We start from the raw sequence: 19,030 nt of genomic DNA, 5'->3' as shown, positions 1-19,030 counted from the left end.
TGCAGACCCTTGGGAAAAGACGACTTCATACACAAGTAAGATTTGTCTATGACGGCTCCTGCCAAATCTGCCATGGAATCCCTAAGATTGCCTCCTTGGATCATGAGCTCCTCTTGAAGATCGATGTGACACTCTATTGGGATTTTGAGGAAACTGTTTGCGAGAACATCCCTATCGTCCCTGACGTCGACACTAGCGAAAACGATACCTTTGTTCCGAACGAAATCCTTTAGAGGAGCTCACTCCGTCCTGGCCTTGCACAAGTGATAGACAAGAACATGCTTGCGCATCGCCAGTTGCATGACGGCAACTTTTCTACTACGATCAAAATAATCCTCTCGTGTGTACTCCAGATCAAGACCAACAAACTTGTACCTGTCCTCAGGCAGCCATTCCTCATAAAGAGAAAGAATCTCCTCCACCTTGTAGGTCTCGTTGGTGTACAGCACCTCGAGCCTGGTATTACCATCGACATCTATAAAGAGACGCTCAGTATTGTTCCTGAAGTCATCCATGGAAAAGACGGTGACACGATAATGGAGTCTGACTGTGCTTCTTGTTCGAGGCGAGGATGATGGGAGCTACCTGCACTTCTCTGGAGAGAATAAGACGCGATAACCTCTCGGAATAGACCACTACTTAACCTTGGGGAGAGACGACTCAATTACCATGCGCCCATAAAATTGCATCCGGGACGGTGTGAATGGACGGTTGTGCTTCTGCAGCTTATGAAACCATGCACTTAAAAAGTCACGGCTGCCACGCTATAATCGAGGAGCCTCTAGGTTAACTCTAGCACGGTATCTGCCACAATGAATACTAACAATAAATAGCCATCCCATTGATCACCAGCACATCTTTTGACCGAGAGAACAATGAGAGGAGGCAAACTAGATGACCCTGTCGTACAAATACAACACGGGGAGTGAACCAAATTAAAAGCACGGTTCTGCCAGCACAAAAGCCACACGCGTGCCTCCACTTTGCTTAAAGACAAACCTCAGTGATACCAACGGACCTGCATCTATATGCCTGCACGTACCACCGAAAAGATTGCTAAAACAAAAGCACGTCCATGCTTCTGACATACAGATAACTGTGCACTATCATACATATTCCCGCCTGAACCCAACATACATAAAAACAGTGGCTCCCTGGGTCAATGACTATTGAATTTTTTTTACAATCACAGAGTCACGAACCGTGGCTCCATTCCAGATGCAAAAGTGACTCTCAATAGGAACCATCATGCCTCCCGTCACTTTGCCTCCCCCGACGTATCGACCATGCCTTTCCTGCTACAATGACCGCGCATCTAATAACATCATCACTGTTCCTCTCCTAAAAACAGACCCAACTATACCTGATTAAACATGTGATTAAAAAAATTTAAAACACAGAAGCACGAGTATGCTTTCCAGCATCTATAACCGCACCTCGCAGAAAATATGTAAGGCGGGATAGGCACGTAAAAGACTCCGCTAGGAGGCAGCACAGCTGGACAACTATAATGGGAGGCAGCTGGGTGAGTCAAACATCTCGTGTCCCCACAACACCTCGGAATGCACACACACCATCTACATCCAGCATTAATTCCATTTCGCAGAATAAAAAAAAGAAACACTCATTACTACTCTTGCTCTCTCCCGTCTCCTTTATATTTCAATAAGCTCCGACTCCCTCAGCCACATCAGAACTCATTTGCCTTCTTTGCCGCCTACTTCTAGGGTTCGTCCTTCTTATCCGTCGCCTGCTTCTAAGGTTCGTGCTTCTTCCCAGCAATCAATCGATTAATTTCCAAGCCATGCTTCTCTCCTACATTGCTGGCCGTGCGTGCTTTCCCTAAGCTTCCCATCACAACCCATACGCCTTATCCGACCACCTACTTATAGGGTTCGTGCTTCTTTCTCGCACACAGTCTCATTTCAAACAAGTTATTGTAGAGTTTTTGTTGGGTTCCTTGATTAACTTCCAAGTCGTACTTCTCTCGTAGATTTGCTAGCCATGTGTGCTTGCCCTAAGCTTCCCCTACCCCGTACTTCTCTCGTAGATTTGCTAGCCGTGTGTGCTTGCCCTAAGATTCCCCTACCCCATACTTCTCAAGTAGATTTGCTAGCCGTGTGTGCTTGCCCTAAGCTTCCCCTACCCCAATCTCCGTTCGTCCACCCTCATTCTTCTTCTCTCCCAGGTAAAAAGCATATGCGTAAGCAGCATGCTCCGATCCATATTTACGTTTTACGTCTTGGTTTTTCATTTGATAGTTATTGAAGCGTCAGATCCGGTACAACAACTTCATTCTCTAAAGGAATATAAAAACCATTAGAAAATCCAAACAAGTGTTCTGAACTCTGTCATACTGATTTTCTGGAAGGAGTACATGAGAAGATTTCTGGTAAATTTGTAGTTGTTGTCTGCCTTCATACGGACATTTTAATATGGCTAACATAGTTGAAGCTAGTCGTTGTCTACCTTCAACGCTGAAGCTTGTTTCTAAATTGTTATCATATTCTTGTTTTCTTAACATAATTGTTCTGAATTATTTAGGTATGATTTGCCCTACCTGCTGCCAACCAGGCGGCCCTTGCGAACCACACCCTGAAGTTCTCCAGGAGTTTGAGGTTATTCTTGATGAAAATTGCTGGAGACGCATGGTTAGTAAGCATCACTAACATATTAATTGCCTACAACACACTAGAAATCGTCACTGCTACTTCTTCGCACCTGCCTTGTGTTTTCATTTCCCATTAGTTTGCCTGCCTATGCCCTAATTAATATAGTCCATTAGTTTTGCCTGCCTTGTCTTGATTACTATAATGCATCTTCAGTTCTAATTAAAACTAGTCAACATATGCCAAAAATCTGTATCCATTAATTTATAATACCATTATGTTGTTACTTGTAATTCTTATCAAACATTCATATCCAAATTAAGAAAACTTTTAACATTAATAATACGCGGGTTCAAAGTTATACTTACAGGTTGTTATTTTTACTATTTTTTCCAGTATGTACCTTGTAACGCCAGAGCTTTTCTCGCTGAGTACGTCGGCGAGAGGAAGGAAGAAGCAAGAAAATTGCGTAAATAGCAGGTAGAGCCAGCACTCCTTACACATGAAGGAAGGTCTTACAATGCTTTGTTTAAGCATAGGCCGAACTACACAAAGTTCTGCGGTGGTGAGTGGAACACCTTTGCGGATGATTATCAGCTTCGTGCTGGAGACCGCATAGAATTTGAACTACCACACGAGGGTCTCAATCTCGAAATACAAACATATCGCAATGCCAAAAGGCTGCTTCCATTACCCCACATTGGTACGTATTTAATATTACAAACTTATCTTCTTTGGCTGTATTTTGATATGCATGAATGAACTGAATAATATTAACCCGTATTACATAAAACTTTATCTAACTTTCAAATCTGGTTCTTTTTCTAGCTCTGGACGATCTTTCTTCTGATGATTTCGACCATGTTCACTGCTGTGTCTACTCTAAGGATATTGAGCTTACCTACAACCAGACATGATTCTTTCTACAACGCCTTTTTGGAGATACTTTCATCCGTTGTCGTCCATTTGTACACGTCTTGACTCCCACTAACACCAAAGAATGCGTCATGGTTGGTTAAATCTGTCCTTGTTAAAATACCAAACGTATTTTGCTAATATATAATATAAACAATACTGACAAAATCTTGCTTATATGTAAAATTATAAAGAACCTATTTATTCAAACATAAAACAACAAGACTTTTGTTGTTCTCTTTATATGTTGTTTCATCTGTTTAGACACAAACATGAACATGCCAGGATTTATATTACTTGCAATTTAGAATTTCTTAATTTTTGCGCACTCACCGTATTCAGCCATTCTTTTATTTATTATCCAAGTGGCAATTCAACGGTTTTAATTTCCATTTAATTTCGATTTCTTCTAGAAAATTCCGAGGAGCGTTGTCTCAACACTGAAGAGATGGGTGGACATGTCAACCAATGGGACGGTGACCCTTGAAGCTCCTGATGAACCTACCCATGTCATCACTCCTTCGTCGTACTACATCTGCAAAAACGACGGCCGGATGGTAATAGAAAAGTCTTCTTTCAGAGACTTCATATCAGCTACATCCTTTGTTGAAAAGAACATCATTCTAATCACTTTCAAAGAGCCCCATGACCGTTCTGTGTCCACCATCATTCAACGCATTGTGTAGATTCCGTCAGAACCTGCACCTAAAATGGAAGCACAGTGTATGTCCTAGGATGTTCAGCGCTCATTTCAAGATGATGCCTCCCAGGAGCAAAACACTGGTTTATTTAAAATAAGTTGCTAGTTAGAATGGTACAGTAATGTAACTATTATGGACCATGTGCTTGCTTGAACTATCCGAATGATCTTTTGAAACTTATGTAGCTCTTACGGACCCTCTACTCACAGTTTCAACCATCAGAATGATGCTTTGCAACAAATGTTGTTTGAACTATCAGAATGATTCATTCGAAAAAATGTAGTTCTAATCCTTTGAAAAGTTTCAAAAATCAAACGAAACAACATTCAATTTTTGATCCAAAACCTACAGCAATGCCATGTTATCAAACTTATTCAAACGATCTACTGAAACATATCTCAATTTAAAATCAAACAGGACTCCATTTTCAAGTGCAAACTACGTTTACTTCACCAACTTTTCATGAACACACAGTTGTGCTCTGAATAACATAACAACAGTTCCTCCCTAACCAAGGAAGATTGTTAATTGAAAAAAACGTTTTCACAACAAAGGCGCGACCATGCATCTGCTGAGTGTTCTACCGTTCACACGACTACTTTCACAGCCAAAGATGGAATACGCACATATGGATCACGCACGCAGCACGCAATGAATAAAAAAATTCAAAGAACAAGATAAGTGAAAATCTTTAAAAAAACAGATAAAACAAACGCCTGTTTCCGAAAATCTACGCCTGGAGCCGCCGGGTGACTAGCAACTTCTCTTTGGCGGTTTTCTTTTTTGCACGACAAAAGATCCCTTTCACTTTTCCGACTCCATTTGTGTCTTCTCCCTCCAAAGTTTCTCGCCGGCCACAGTTCACCACCGCACACCTCCAGCCATGGACGACGGGAAAATAACAACATTCACCGAGCACATCACTACCCATGGTACAACCGTGCTGGAGGTGGTGTACACCAATGACCCAAGGACCGTGGAGCGGATCATCAAAAAGTACGAGGAATGGCTAAAGGAGGAGAAGAACAAGTTCGTCGGCCTCGACCTCGAGTACACATGTAAGAGCAGTTATGTACGACAAGGGATCGCCGTCGTCCAACTTTCCATGCGCGAGCATGTCCTTGTATACCACTATTGCAGGTCCGAGCACTCCCAGGCGTTAGTTGACTTCCTGCAACGGAAAGCGGTAACTTTCACCAGCGTCGACACCAGGAACGACAAGACCATGCTTGCCCGTGCATGCATCAGAATTCTAGACGAGCACCACGTCGACATCCAGAGGCTATTCTGCATCAAGGGTGGTGGAGAAAGGGACTCCATGGCTGACCTTGCAGCGGCCATCATCGACCCCTCATACAAGAACATGAAGAAATCATTCCCAAAGGAGAAGCACCAATTCTGGGAGTGAAAGCCGCTTTCCCCGATACACCTTGAGTACCCGGCAAAGGACGGGTATGTTAGCTACGAGTTGTACCGTAGAATCCTAATCATCAAGAATGGGCTACGTCACCTCCACCAACAACCAGTGAAAGAAAGACACCGCCCGCGTAAGAACAAAAACGAGGGATCTTCCAGCGGCTGGAAGCGCCGGAAGGGAAGCAGCGGTTGGTAAATTGCGAGAAAATGGATCGTGCCGTGATTGATTGATCTGCCGTGATCAAGTGATCAGGTGCGTGGCACAACTATTATGATAATTTAGGTTGAATGAACCCATGTTGTAAATATGTTTGTTCTTGCTCAAAGATGTTGTCTGTATTGTATTACTATTTTATGTCTGAACTTTGAACACAGTGGTGTGCGTGTCTAAATGTAATTAGTAAGTTATGTCCAAGTATCGAGCAAGCATATATTGTATCCATGACTATAGAACTAGAGATATGTCGCACGACATTGTATTATAATTTTCATACTCAACCTTTACAAGATGCATCATGCATTTACAAGAATATGTGATGGTATCGTTGCAAACTTTCAGTAGAATGCTTATTCAACATTGGCATAAACAATTCATAAATATTGCAGAAGAACATTCGGTACACAGACGCAAGGGACAAGAACTTTGTTACTTTGACCACACCGTCCATTCACAGGTTCCTCTCCGTACACCAGTCCTCCACGATGCCACAAAACTACACTACCGTGTACAACTGACCCATGTACAACCGTGCCTCTCTAAGTGTAGACTCAACCCATGCCTCTGGTGCCACACACCCATGACCTTAGAGACTTCACACCTTTGCATCCACAACCGAGCCTCTCTAACCAAATATTCGAACCGATGCCTCTGCTGACATACATCCGTGCCTCAAGACACTTGATAGCTGCAAGAGGGTTCAAAACCGTGCATCCACACAACCGTGCTTGTACTGACTGCACTTCGGTGCCTCTGTTTGCTCGATCGACGTGCCTCACATGAAACCTACAGTAACTCTACGTGCTCCACGCGACTGATCGCCCGTGCCTCCGCACAACCGTGCCTGTACTAACTTCAATTACGTGCCTCCATTTCCTCAATCCACGTGCCTCACATAAAACCCACTGTAACTCTACGTGCTACACACACACGTGCCTCTCGCATGAAACCCACAGTATCTATGCATGTTAGGCACCCGTCATCGCCCTTGTAACTTTGGTATTGCACACACGTTCCTCTCAGTATACCCGTGTTCCAAACAACCGTTCCTGTACTGACTCCAATTCCATGCCTCTGTTTGCTGAAACCACGTGCCTCACATGAAACCCATGGTAACTCTACGTGCCTCCACACAACCGTGCCTATTCTGACTTCAATTCCGTGCCTCAGTTTGCTGAATCCAGGTGCCTCTCACATAAAAGAGATGCACAACCATGCCTCAGAGTAAACAACACACGTGCCTCTACTGTATTTATAACTTTGACCACAATTAAATAACATCCGTCCAAAAAAACATCATTAAAAGAGATGCACAGCCAAGCATCTTATACATCAAAAATCCATTATGTTCAAAGGCTATAACTAACATCACTGCGGCAGAAGATTGAAGATAACAGCAAGCCTCTCAACAAGCTGTTTGAAAGTTACCAGCACCAAGCTGTTTACTTCAATAGACGATGCCTGAAGAAAATCACTGAAACCTTCCTGTTTGAACACCATTCTATTACCCAAACCAATGAAGTAGGAGCAAGGAGTGCTCACATATATATCATCATCACCAGATTCCAGAGTAACTTCAAGAGTTAAACGCCAGTTCTAGGAAAAGTCACAAACTCCTTCAAACTCCTCACAACAATACCAGGAATAACCTGACAAAAAACATCAAGCTATCAGAAATAGAATAAAAATTCAAAACTATAAATAGAAGACGTAATAAAAATAAATAAATAAACAGAAACAAAAAAACAATGGGAAAAAATCTGACCATATGATGACCATTAACATTCATGGAATCAATCCTGTGAACAAAAGGACAACAGGGTATGTAGTCATCATCAAATAGTTGACACCTCATGAAATACATCTGCTGATAATTAAGAAAAACACCACGGGTGTAATAACAACTCCCAACAAGCTCCTTCTCAGAGTCGCTCAAACCATGTAGAGCTACAAAATATAATTACACAGGCTCAAGGGAACAGAAAAATCAAAATGTACAATAAAACAAGATAAAAACTTCCTTAAAAATAAACCTTATCAACAGACGGTAAAGGAGACAACGCATCTCCACGACCAACACGATAAAAATCAATACCAATCCAAATTCCATAATGTTCAAGCCTAATGGTCATTATATCACGAGGACGAACACCATAATCACTGACCAATCGTTCTCAGGAAGGACCATGGAATTTGCTCCTCACACGACCATGACTAAACAGAACACCATACAAATAACCCTCATTGCACTGAAGAGCCAGATCAGTATCTTCGTCACCCCTCCTTATGGCTAAAGCCCTACACTCCTCGATGTAACGAGCAAGATGAGCTCTAACACTGGACGGAACATACTGCACAACAAATCAAAACAAGGATCATAATCAAAATATAAATAGCATGGACAGCACCAAAAGAAATAAGCGTGTGTGCCAAAAATTGAACAACTATAAAATGATTTTCTTACAACACGCCTCCAACAACGCCGATCCAGGACCACACTGAAGCCATCTACAGAAGAATCAACAGAAGCACACGGGCCACCAGGCATACGGCAAAAATGACAAGCCATAACTGCAAGGAACACAATGGTTATCAACAACTAATCCCACAAAACCCAGTTAAAACTTGACATCTGATAGTGTTGGTAGTCCCCACCCATAACTACCTCATAAATCTCCATATCCCGGAAATATAATGGGAACAAAAAGAGAAACGAGAAAGGAAAACAGGGAACCCACAAAGGCAACCAGTAGGGAACGACGATATCGCGAACGGGGAAGCGCGCTCGACGCTAAAGAAGGACTACCGTAAGACCAGGCAACAAGCGCGACGGCCAGAACAACTGCCGCCGTAACCACGCGACAAGAGCAGCAGCGGCGACAGGCGGAGACTACGGCAAAGAACGAACAATGCGCGACGAGGGTTCGCCCACAACAGAGAGAAACGAGAAACAGATCAAAAGGTATTACAAAACATTAAAAGTATAAGGACTAAAATGAAAAAATGAAAAACTATAAAGGAAAACCGGAAACCGGAAATCACGGGAGAAGCCGTGCGCGCGCCAAGTGTCACGCGCGGAGCGCATCCGAAAAGTCTCGGGAGCGCTTCGCGCGTGACACTTGGCGCGCGCGGAGCGCTCCCCGACTAATCGTTACGGGGAGCTCTCCTCAATTAGTGATTTCGGTTTAAGGCGCCGAACAGGAAATGACTCGGCCTTACCTGCATATTGCATTGTAGGCACACAAAAGGCCGAGGAAGCCTCGCACCCGATCCTTTCCAATTTGGGCCAGAACCCCCGATCTAGAGCTCGCACGCACGCACGCACGCACCGACGCTCGCGCCGCCGTCCCCCCTCCGCGGTGCGCTGCTCCACCTGCTGTCTGCTCTGCGCGATCCACGGGCCGAACGGCGACTCCTCGCCGTTCCACCCGGGACCCCCGGCCGTCGTGCTGCTGCGCTGCCGCCGACCCCCGGCCGCCATGCTGCACTGCCGTAGTGCTGCTGTTGCTGCCGCCGGGCACTCCAGTCCCCAACACTGGGTAAGTTTTTTCCTACAGAGATTGAATTGAAATGTACCGTGTGTTGAACTCAGTTGATGCATTTTTATATCAATTCCATTTCTTACCATACAAGTAGACGATGAAGGGTCTTTTCCTCATCGGCAAACAACTGCGAAAATGGGAGGCACAGATGAAATAAACCATTGATTTGGTACACTTTTGCACCCATGTATTGTTATTTTCGGCTATCTATTTTTAGATCATTAAGCATTGTGTTTAAATTCCACATTGATTGTGCAACTGAGCTTTATTTTGTGTGATCTCGCATGGAGTATTTTCATGATAGTTATGAGGTAATTTTTCAGTAGTTATAGGCGCGAAAGTTTTCCCATGTCGCCGGAGAAAAGTTTGGCCCCAGGTTTACCCCAATCCTGGCTCCGGCGCCACGCATCCCTGTGGTAAACCCCGGACTAGTTCTATTATGTACATGACCTACCTGCAACTCTCAACGGAAAGGGTGGACATAGAAGAGGACCGTGAAAATGAGAGCCACTCAGCAGCCATTCTGGTTCATCGAATTCAGTCAAAAAAATTCTCTTCATTATCTATATACTTGTATAATTTTCTTGCTACTGAGTAAACCATTGCTTTTTCGAAAAGTAAGTAAACCATTGCTATGCAATGTTCATGTATTCATGTGCAGATCAGATTGATCAACTAATAAGCGCAAAACAAAACTAAGGGAAAAAAATCAATGGAACCGAGAGAAAAAGAATATGCGACGTGCCGAGCACATATGTACTCCTACTTAGGAACTACTAGTACAAACTACAAACACATGCGGAGCATTCGTTTCCGGCTGGCTGAAATTGAGCCGTTGGTCCGCCCGTGCACTGCCACTACATGATGAATCACCTTCTCTGGAAGTTGAGCACCTTGATGGAGAGACCAAAGGCGACGGCGAACAGGACAGCGAACCCGGCAGTAACAACGGCGACGACGCCCAGGAAGTCGTGTTGGAATCCGAAGAAGCTCTTGAGGAAGGCGTCGATGGGCACGCCGCTGTCCTGGAGAGGCTCCATGAGGTCACCGAACTGTGAGGCCACCAGCCCATAGAGCGTCCATGACACCGGGCACACCCACGAGTACCACCTCCACCACACGGGCATTGTTGGCCGCGAGATGACGAAGCCCGAGAAGAGGTTCCACACGCCGTAGAAGAAGGACGAGACGATGGAGGCGATGTTGTAGCTGGGGGTGAGCCCTACGGCGAGCATGCCATAGTAGGTGAAGTAGAGCAGCGTGAAGTACATGAAGTAGAGGTACCAGCAGAACTTCTTCACGTCCCACTGGAAGCCGATCATGGCGTAAACGATCACCCCGTACGCCAGCGACTGCACCAGCACGTAGGGGAGCTCCACCACCACCTGTCCGAACGCGTATGGCAGCGCTGAGTACATCCCGGCCGCCCGCTCCCGGTAGAACACCGTCCGCTCCACCGCCACCACGGGCTGCACCGACGACGAGTAGGAGATCCCCATGAAGAGCACCGCAGCGTACATGGACCCCATCGCGTTGAACAGGTCCTGCGTCCTCGACCTCTTGCCCCCAAGTTGCCAGAATATGGTGCCGAACATGAGCGCGACGACGAGGGAGAAGAAGAAGCGGACCACGGTGTACTGAGGGTTCCTCCAGTAGGACAGGTGCTGCTTCCACAGACACGCCATGCATTGGGTGATGGAGCTCTGCGAGTACTGCGTGGGGAAGTAGAGATCCTTGGAGCCAGCAGGGGCCCTGCTGATGTCCCTGATCATGCTCTGGTTTCTCCTGCAAAATATACCATAGAATATATTGTTTGTTCAGCCCATCATATCTCTATTGATCAATCCTTGAGCAAAAATGTAAAACAAATGACTTACTGGTACAGGTCTGAGTTCTTGTAGACTTCTGCGAAACTGACACCTAGTATGTCTTCTTGTGCCTGTGAGGTCACTTCCAGCATCCAAGTCGCCGGATTGTACCCTGGTTTGATCTTGCTGACCCGTTCGATTCCCTGATAAAATTGATGCCAGCAAATTGTTACTATCACTCAAAGCCATGCTATGCAAGACCTAAAAAGAACTTGAAAAGGAGGAGAAGGCAAAGTTACCTCAAAGTATTGGATGAGGTCACACGACTGGTGCCCCAGAGGACCCACGTATATCTCCTCCCCTCCTCTCTTCATCAGGAACAGCTGCGAGACAGAAAAATGTTAATTTTGGAAACATGCGTGAAAAAGGAAATTTCTACTATAATCATAATTACCTCATCAAAGGCTTCGAAAATGTCGATGCTAGGCTGGTGGATGGTGCAAACAACTGTCCTGCCCGTGTCGACGGTGTTCCTCACCGTCCTCATGACAATAGCCGCGGCCCTGGCATCAAGGCCGGAGGTAGGCTCATCCATGAATATTATAGAGGGGTTAGCGACAAGCTCGACGGCGATCGTCAGCCTCTTCCTCTGCTCCGTTGACAGGCCGTTCACTCCAGGCAGTCCAACAAGCGCATCTCTCAGTGAATTCAGTTCTACCAGCTCCATCACTTGCTCTATGAACATCTGTTAAAAATGATGAAATGGAGTTGTTCAGATCAGAATGTATCCCTGGCCTGAGTTCCCAGAACAAGGAGTCAGGGACGCATATATACATACCTTTCTTGTTTCCGACTCGACATCGGAAGGCAGTCTGAGCCATGCGGAGTAGACCAGGGACTCATACACGGTCACATTTGGTGAGTGGATGTCATTCTGCTCACAGTAACCCGAGATACGAGCAAAGGTCTCCTGCTTCTTCGGGTAGCCGGATATTGAGATGTCGCCTTCGATGTAGCCTCCAGTCTTCCTGCCAGCCAACACATCCATCAGTGTGGTCTTGCCGGCGCCACTAACCCCCATCAACGCCGTCAGGACTCCCGGCTTGAAACTGCCACTGACTCCCTTCAGCAGAAGCAGCCTATCTTCATCAACACCTTGTGCTTTCATTTCCTGTTATGCAACAAGATTTTTTTGTCAGCAAGTTAATTAGTTGGAAACTGAAAAGCTTTAGAACTCAGTCAAATAATAATTGATATGATTTAATTTCAGTGTGCAGATTAAGTTCTAATGATAGGGCCGTTATTAGAACCATTGAAGGGAGTTGGGAAACTGTTGAAGGGCATTACCGCAGGCATGTCAACAGAGTATCTCATGTTGTTGAAGGCAACAGCAAGCGGCGCAAAAGGCAGGACCATTCCCCTCCTACCACTGTCTTCTGGGGCGGCAGAATTTCTCCTTGAGCTGTTGATGTTCCCTACATAAGAGAAGTTTGGCCCCTTAGATGACATGTTGCCGTGGCTGTGTGCATCGCAAGGATGCAGAGGCCGGGGGTTATCTCCTTTTTTTTAAATGACATGTTACCATGTTCATTCATGTCCCAATCATTACTGCAAGTGGCCTTACCTGCAGCTGCAGAGATAGAGCCATCAGGAGTTTCGCCGGTGATATTGGCATGCTTCTCCTTCAGTGCATCCTCTGAAAGAATTTGCTGAGATTTCCCCAACGCTGCATGTTTTAAAAGAAATGGTCTCAGATCAAGTGCTTGAACAAAATACACATTGTAAAATTCAATTCTAGAAGGTTTGGATTACGTTTAAGGTAGCTTAGAGCGAGGGTGAAGAGGATGTTGAACACGATGACGTATCCCACGAGTGCCCCAACGCCAATCCAGTACCATTTTGCCTCAGTGAAAAAGCCCCTGGACTTGAGCACATCTATTCCTAGAGTTCTGTTGGACCCCTGGAGAACCTGCGAAATGGTTTTGACGATCAGAACTGTCGACAGTATTATGTTATGTCAGCGGTCAATATTTTGGTTGTCAGGGTGGAACTGGAAACAACATGACATACCCGTTGCCATTTATCCCCAAGGAACTCGTTTACAGCAATGGCACTCATGGCATACTGAAGAGGTGACATCCAGTAGCCCCAGATCCACCATTTCTTCACATCATCTGTCATAAATAAGCAAATATGAAAACCCTGTCTCTGAAATTTACATTTCAATGACCTAGTGCCTAATTATTATTTTTGTTCCAGGAGAGGAGCATTACGATGTGACAGGACGAATCCACTGAGCACGAGCAGCACAAGAAGTGCGAAGGACGCCAGTGTATTTGCAACAACCATGGTCCTGCCCAATGCTGCGATAAACCTGAACAATCCTGCAGCCATCTGATTGACAAACAACAGCAGCAAGTACTGCTTGAACAACCTGCGTGCAAGAAAACAACAAGAGGATTAATATTGGTACGTGCTACTTGTAGGATCATGAGTTTTCTTGTCATGTTCTTCTTCCAGACGTATGGTTTAACTGGTAGTCTGCCACAGCAAGATGATTGATATTTGACGCGTACCTTCCAACATCTGGATCGAACCCAATGACGTAGTAACCCAAGAATACTGTGATGGCGACCTCGACGCAAGATATCGGTATCTTGAGGATCCAAGTTGGTATGGCGTAAGCCCATGCAGGAAAGAAGAGGTAATCTCTTTGCTTGAAGAAGACCGGCAATTTTATGGTGGCCAAAGCGAGCTCAGAGAAACCGTTGAACATGTGGGCAACTATAGCGAAGAACAGAGCACCTAGGTAAACAATGCCGTCGTTAACCGTACGATGGTGCATGTTTGTGCGCAGGAACAGTGTCATCACGATTACTGTCATTATCAGAAGCTGCAGATGGATACCAGGTATTTCAGTTAGTTCATCAATCAATCTCTTACAAGTATGAAGATATGCCTGAACTGAAATGGGAGGCTAAAAAAATTGCTGTACCTGAAAAGCCCGGAAGCGGTAGACAAACATATTCCTTTTCATGAGCAACCACTCCCTCTCGATGCACGCACGCAGCAGCTCTGTCTTGCTGGCGCCGTACGTCGAGGTCGTCAGTGAAGCAGGGTGGCACTGGCTCCTGTCGAAAGGGCGAGAGAGCTCCGCAGATAAACTCTGGCCAACATGAAATGCCTGGAATGCACGGGCAAACTCCTTGACTGGGACGTATTGGTATCTCCTGTTACTCCTTGCCCAGTATTGTGGCTGATCTTTCCTTGATGTCACCTATAAGTTTTACAAACCACTGATGTTGTTAGTAACTAAACATCAATTCAAACATATACTTATGACTCCATCCATTCCAAATTAGCTTAAGTTCTAGATTTGTCCTAAGTCAAACTTATTTAAGTTCGACCGAGTCTATAGAAAAATATGGTAAGATCTACTCCCTCCGTCCCATAATATAAGAACGTTTTTGACACTAGTATCACAAACGTTCTTATATTATGGGACGGAGGAAGTACAACATTAATATACATAGTACGAAAACATATTTTGATATTGATATATTTTGAAGCATTTCAGCAGACTTACTTCTTGCAAAAAGTCGGCAACGCCTTTCCGGTCGGGACATTTGAAGCCCATGGATTCGAAGAATTCAAGCACATGTTCGCGTGGCCCTTGATACACAATGTGACCATCCGACAAGAGGATTATGTCATCAAACAAATTATATGTTTCTGGTGCAGGTTGCAACAAGGAAATGACAGTTGTGCCACTGAGGATGTTGGTGATTAGTCCAAGTGATTTCACTATCTGGTATGTGGTAGAGCTATCCAGGCCAGTGGAGATTTCATCCATGAACAGTGCTCTTTCCGCTCCGACCATCATCTCACCTTCAGAAAAATTCAAGCAACCAAGGGTCAGCAAATGCTCAGATCTCAGATTCTGCTATGACAACCAGATGAGATGATCATGGAGATCGTATGGTGTACAACAGAATAATCATGCGAATTATATGTTGTGGCTCCTAATTTTGTACCAGACTTACCAGTTGTGACACGTTTGCGTTGTCCCCCTGAGATTCCTCTCAGCATATCATCTCCGACCATGGTGTCAGCGCAAATGTCAAGCCCTAAAATCTGCAGGGTTCAACATAACAGTCAGTCAGAGCTTTGCGCATTGAAGAACAAGGTATTGTTGTTGGATTCAGTACCTTGAGGATGTAATCAGTGATGATATTTGTATCCTGACCGCCCACTGATATTGCCTTCATGTAGACATCAAGATCTGGGTCTGGTTTGATATTTGCGGCTTTCTCCCTTCTTGATAGCTCAGTAAGCATGTCTGGGACAAGTACATCAGGAATTAGCACACAGTTATAAAGCGAGAGAAGTAATTTATCTACCATAACTTGGTCAATTTCGAGCTCACCGTATCTACTTCCAACCCCTTGGCATCTGGCTGAGAAGGCCAAGGTTTCCCGTACCGTCATCTCGGCGATATGGAGGTCATGTTGGGATATGTAAGCTGCTGATCTCTGAGCCACAAACTCATTCATTCCATGCCCATTGTATGTCACTTTTCCTGAAACCTGGTCGATTCATATAATAGAAAAGTAAGTTTCCTGGAACTTTATAACAAAGAAAGATTGTTGTAATCAGGCAAGTTGATTAATAAGCACGCCGTTTAACCTTTAGATCAGAGCCTAGTTTCCCTGCCAGAGCAAGAAGCAGTGTAGTCTTCCCAGATCCTGGTGGCCCTAATAGTAACGTCATCCTGAATTTTGCATCAACACCAGACATCAGACCATCAAGTGCAACTGAAATATGTTGCTTAAGGACAGCACAAATACGGGAATTCGACGAGTGATGCAAGACTGAAGAACCTTTGACAGCAAAGTTTACAAATAACATAATAGAGTGGTGATCATGTAACAGACTGCTATTTTTCACCTGAAACATATGGTTCTGTGTATGCTATAATGATTCCAGGACATGTAATCTAACTGAAATATTGGTCATGCAATGGTAAGAAAAAAGTGTTACCTCTTTGGCTTGATAATTCCATTGACATCATGCAGGATGTTGATGGGTATCTTCTTGTTCGGAATTATACGAAGAAAATTGGCTAATGTCTGAAGGAGAAGGCAGGCAGAAACAGAAAATGGTCAGGCTTGAAGAACGTTCTGTAGAATTCATGAGAGTATATGGTAGCTTCAGCACTCTTGTCAGTACCTCTAGAGAATTCAGAGTGGTGTTGATGAAGGTGGGCAAGCCTCTGTTCCCCACATGTGCCAGCGCCTCGATGTTGAGGTGGTCGTATCGCACTTCGATCGTCGGAAAGTCGATCCCAACTCTGAACAAATCAGTAGGGGAGAAATTCAGCATTCTCTTTGTGCTTAATTTCCAACTATAATGGGGTTCGGGCCTTGGATTGACAAGAGAAAATCTTTGAACGGTGCAAATGTTCAAATGTGTTGGGAAATATAGATTTTTTTAGCCAAGGAGTAGGTGAGAACAGAAAGAGATATGCAAAGCAGAGCAGAGCAAACAGGTGAGTGAGCAGGGAGAGCTACCTGTCGATCCTCTGCTTGAGCTTGTGCAAGAAGCGCTCGTGGTCCTCCTCGGCGACGCGCACGAGCCGGTCGAGCAAGCGCGTCCGCTCCTGGAACCCGAGGCCGGCGACGTCGACGAACCCGCCACCACCGCGGCTGCCGTCATCCCCGACTATGCCCTTGCGGACGCGGGCGTGCGTGGGCAGCCTCTCGAGCGCCGCCCACATGAGCGCCTCCTCGTCGTCATCGTCGCCCGCCCTGGACGACGACGCCCGGGAGCCCAGCCGCAGGCTCGCCACCCCGAACGCCGCCTCCCCCGTGTCCATGGCTCCCTCCTCCCAGAAAGAAGTGTGGAAGGATCAAGGTTCGTGCAAGAAAATGCGCTCCGTTCGACGTTCGTGATCGTTGACGCCTGACGGATCACGAATCCAATAACACGCTGTACGCCAGCTTCTTGGTTCGCTGAAAGGTGGTTGCGGGGCAAGAGGATATATAGCGGGCTGGCCAGGCGGCGACCGGGTTGGTGGAGGAAGCAGCAGCGGGGGTTTCAATTCCGTTCCGCGGCGGCGGTCAAGGGTAAAGGTGGTGGAGGAGGGTGCAATGGATGGATCCTGCGCTCTGGTAGTGGCCCACCGGCGCCGGGCCGGAGGAAGAAAGGCGGGAAGCTTCCGGACGAACGGGGCGCGCGCGTGTCCCTGCTTTCCGCAGAGCACGCAGTTGAACTTGAACCGGAATGCGTGGAACACACTTTGGCCGTGTGGGAGAGGAATCCCTCTGGGTCAGCCGACGTTGCTTTTTGAGATCTCTTGCTTTTTTAGTGGGTGCCAACTTCTCTTTTCAGATAGAGGAAACAGGGAAGGAGACTGAGACGTTCTAGAAACCAGCTGCAAGTCCTCTTTCCTTCTTCGTTTTCGCGGCTGCTCGTGGCGTGGGAACGGCATGATCCACCGGTGCAACTTGCTTAGTGTGCCGGTCTTACGTGGAAAATAAACGAAGCTGGTCGTTGTACCGTGACACGCCGGGCTTGACCTTCTCGTTGAGGCTAGCGCAAAGCCATCATTGCCATCTTGGCTTCGCGTACGTTGATGTGCCAGATAACTCTTCCATAGCGACGTGATTTAGCCGTTATGAACTCTCGCGGAGACGTGCACTTGGACACAGCCGTGACCCGCGTACACGACGCCGACTGATAGTGCTAGCATGTACGCACGCACGTGACTTGTTTATTCTATCGGAAGAGCATATATCTCGTGACTCGTTTATTCTATCGGAAGAGCATCTATCTCTAAGGCTCGTGGTGCTCCCATTTTCTTGAATTTATTCGAAGATGTTCGATCGGCTGAAGGCGCTGCTTGTTAAACATTGTAATGTGTTGTAACGTGTGCGTGCGTGTCTGTTGTAATCTGGTTAGGCTTAGAGATATGATCCCATATTCTGTTAGGTTACTTGGAGATCAATCCTAGCCTAACCAACTCATGTAATCTCCTGGCCTCGAGCCCTATATCAACACGCACGCGTCCCTGCGCAACGCATACGCTTAAGCCTAGTTTTCTACATGGTATACAGAGCCTAAACTCTTCCATCGCATCTAGATGTCCTCGTCGTCCTCCTCCGCCATGACCGCACCTTCGCTCGCTTCCCTCGGCCATACCATCACCGAGAAACTAAACCGTGAGAATTTCCTTGTCTGGAGGGCGCAGGTACTACCGCATGTTCGCGCGGCGGGCATGATGGGGTTCCTCGACGGTTCCCAGAAGGAACCCGCTGCTGAGATCCGCACGGAGCGGGACAACGCCGGCAAGAAGGAGGTCACCGTCACCGCCAACCCAGAGCACGCCATCTGGGTTACTCAGGACCAGCAGGTGCTCTCGTTTCTGATCGCATCTCTTTCCCGCGAAGTGCTCCTGCAGGTCAGCAACTGCACGACAGCCGCCGCCACCTGGAGTGCTCTCCCCAGAGCTTCTCCTCGCAATCCCGTGCCCGCATCATCCAGCTTCGCGATCAGATCGGCCACACCAAGAAGGGCGACATGACTGCGGCCGCCTACTTCACCAAGATGAAGGGACTTGCTGACGAACTTGCAGCCGCCGAGAGGCCTCTGGATGAGGACGATGTTGTCTCTCACATCATCCAGGGGCTCATGCACGAGCCGGAGTACAGCGGCTTCGTCTCCGCTGTCTCCAGGCGCACCATCACCGACCAGCCCATCGGCCTCGGCGAGCTATTCTCGCTGCTGAGTCACGCATCGCCGCACAGACCTCCACCTACTCCGC

At 46.3% G+C, this 19,030-nt stretch overlaps 1 protein-coding gene and 1 long non-coding RNA gene across 2 annotated transcripts; one reads left to right on the top strand and one right to left on the bottom strand.

Moving 5' to 3' along the window:
• The first annotated feature begins 9,084 nt into the window (after positions 1-9,084).
• On the top strand, positions 9,085-13,899 carry LOC123160000 (uncharacterized). The gene is made up of 3 exons (XR_006479952.1): positions 9,085-9,397; positions 13,468-13,677; positions 13,759-13,899. It is a non-coding gene; the product is annotated as an uncharacterized lncRNA (long non-coding RNA).
• LOC123159999 (ABC transporter G family member 44) lies at positions 9,942-17,554 on the bottom strand. Its single transcript, XM_044577804.1, has 20 exons — positions 16,779-17,554; positions 16,438-16,558; positions 16,249-16,337; positions 15,895-15,979; positions 15,635-15,794; positions 15,417-15,547; positions 15,252-15,342; positions 14,795-15,096; positions 14,204-14,485; positions 13,785-14,101; positions 13,482-13,642; positions 13,279-13,382; positions 13,021-13,177; positions 12,833-12,934; positions 12,556-12,683; positions 12,047-12,379; positions 11,663-11,953; positions 11,508-11,591; positions 11,278-11,411; positions 9,942-11,185 (listed from the first exon to the last, which is right to left on the bottom strand). The coding sequence occupies exons 1-20, from the start codon at positions 17,081-17,083 to the stop codon at positions 10,270-10,272; spliced, it is 4,293 nt and encodes a 1,430-aa protein (XP_044433739.1). The 5' UTR covers positions 17,084-17,554; the 3' UTR covers positions 9,942-10,269.
• Positions 17,555-19,030: the final 1,476 nt, after the last annotated feature.

This window comes from Triticum aestivum, chromosome 7B, assembly GCF_018294505.1.
Source record: "Triticum aestivum cultivar Chinese Spring chromosome 7B, IWGSC CS RefSeq v2.1, whole genome shotgun sequence".
Lineage (NCBI taxonomy): Eukaryota > Viridiplantae > Streptophyta > Magnoliopsida > Poales > Poaceae > Triticum > Triticum aestivum.
The sequence above is the reverse complement of the archived record's forward strand: the minus strand, read 5'-3'. Positions and strand labels throughout refer to the sequence as shown.

What these genes read in the sequence shown, in the direction of transcription:
- LOC123159999 (XM_044577804.1), bottom strand. Translation starts at nt 17,083, where the DNA reads ATGGACACGGGGGAGGCGGCGTTCGGGGTGGCGAGCCTGCGGCTGGGC. An exon ending in GGAATTATCAAGCCAAAGAG is followed by an intron (nt 15,980 to 16,248) that starts GTAACACTTTTT and finishes TGCAAAATTCAG; the next exon opens with GATGACGTTACTATTAGGGC. An exon ending in TGGATTCGTCCTGTCACATC is followed by an intron (nt 13,383 to 13,481) that starts GTAATGCTCCTC and finishes TATTTATGACAG; the next exon opens with ATGATGTGAAGAAATGGTGG.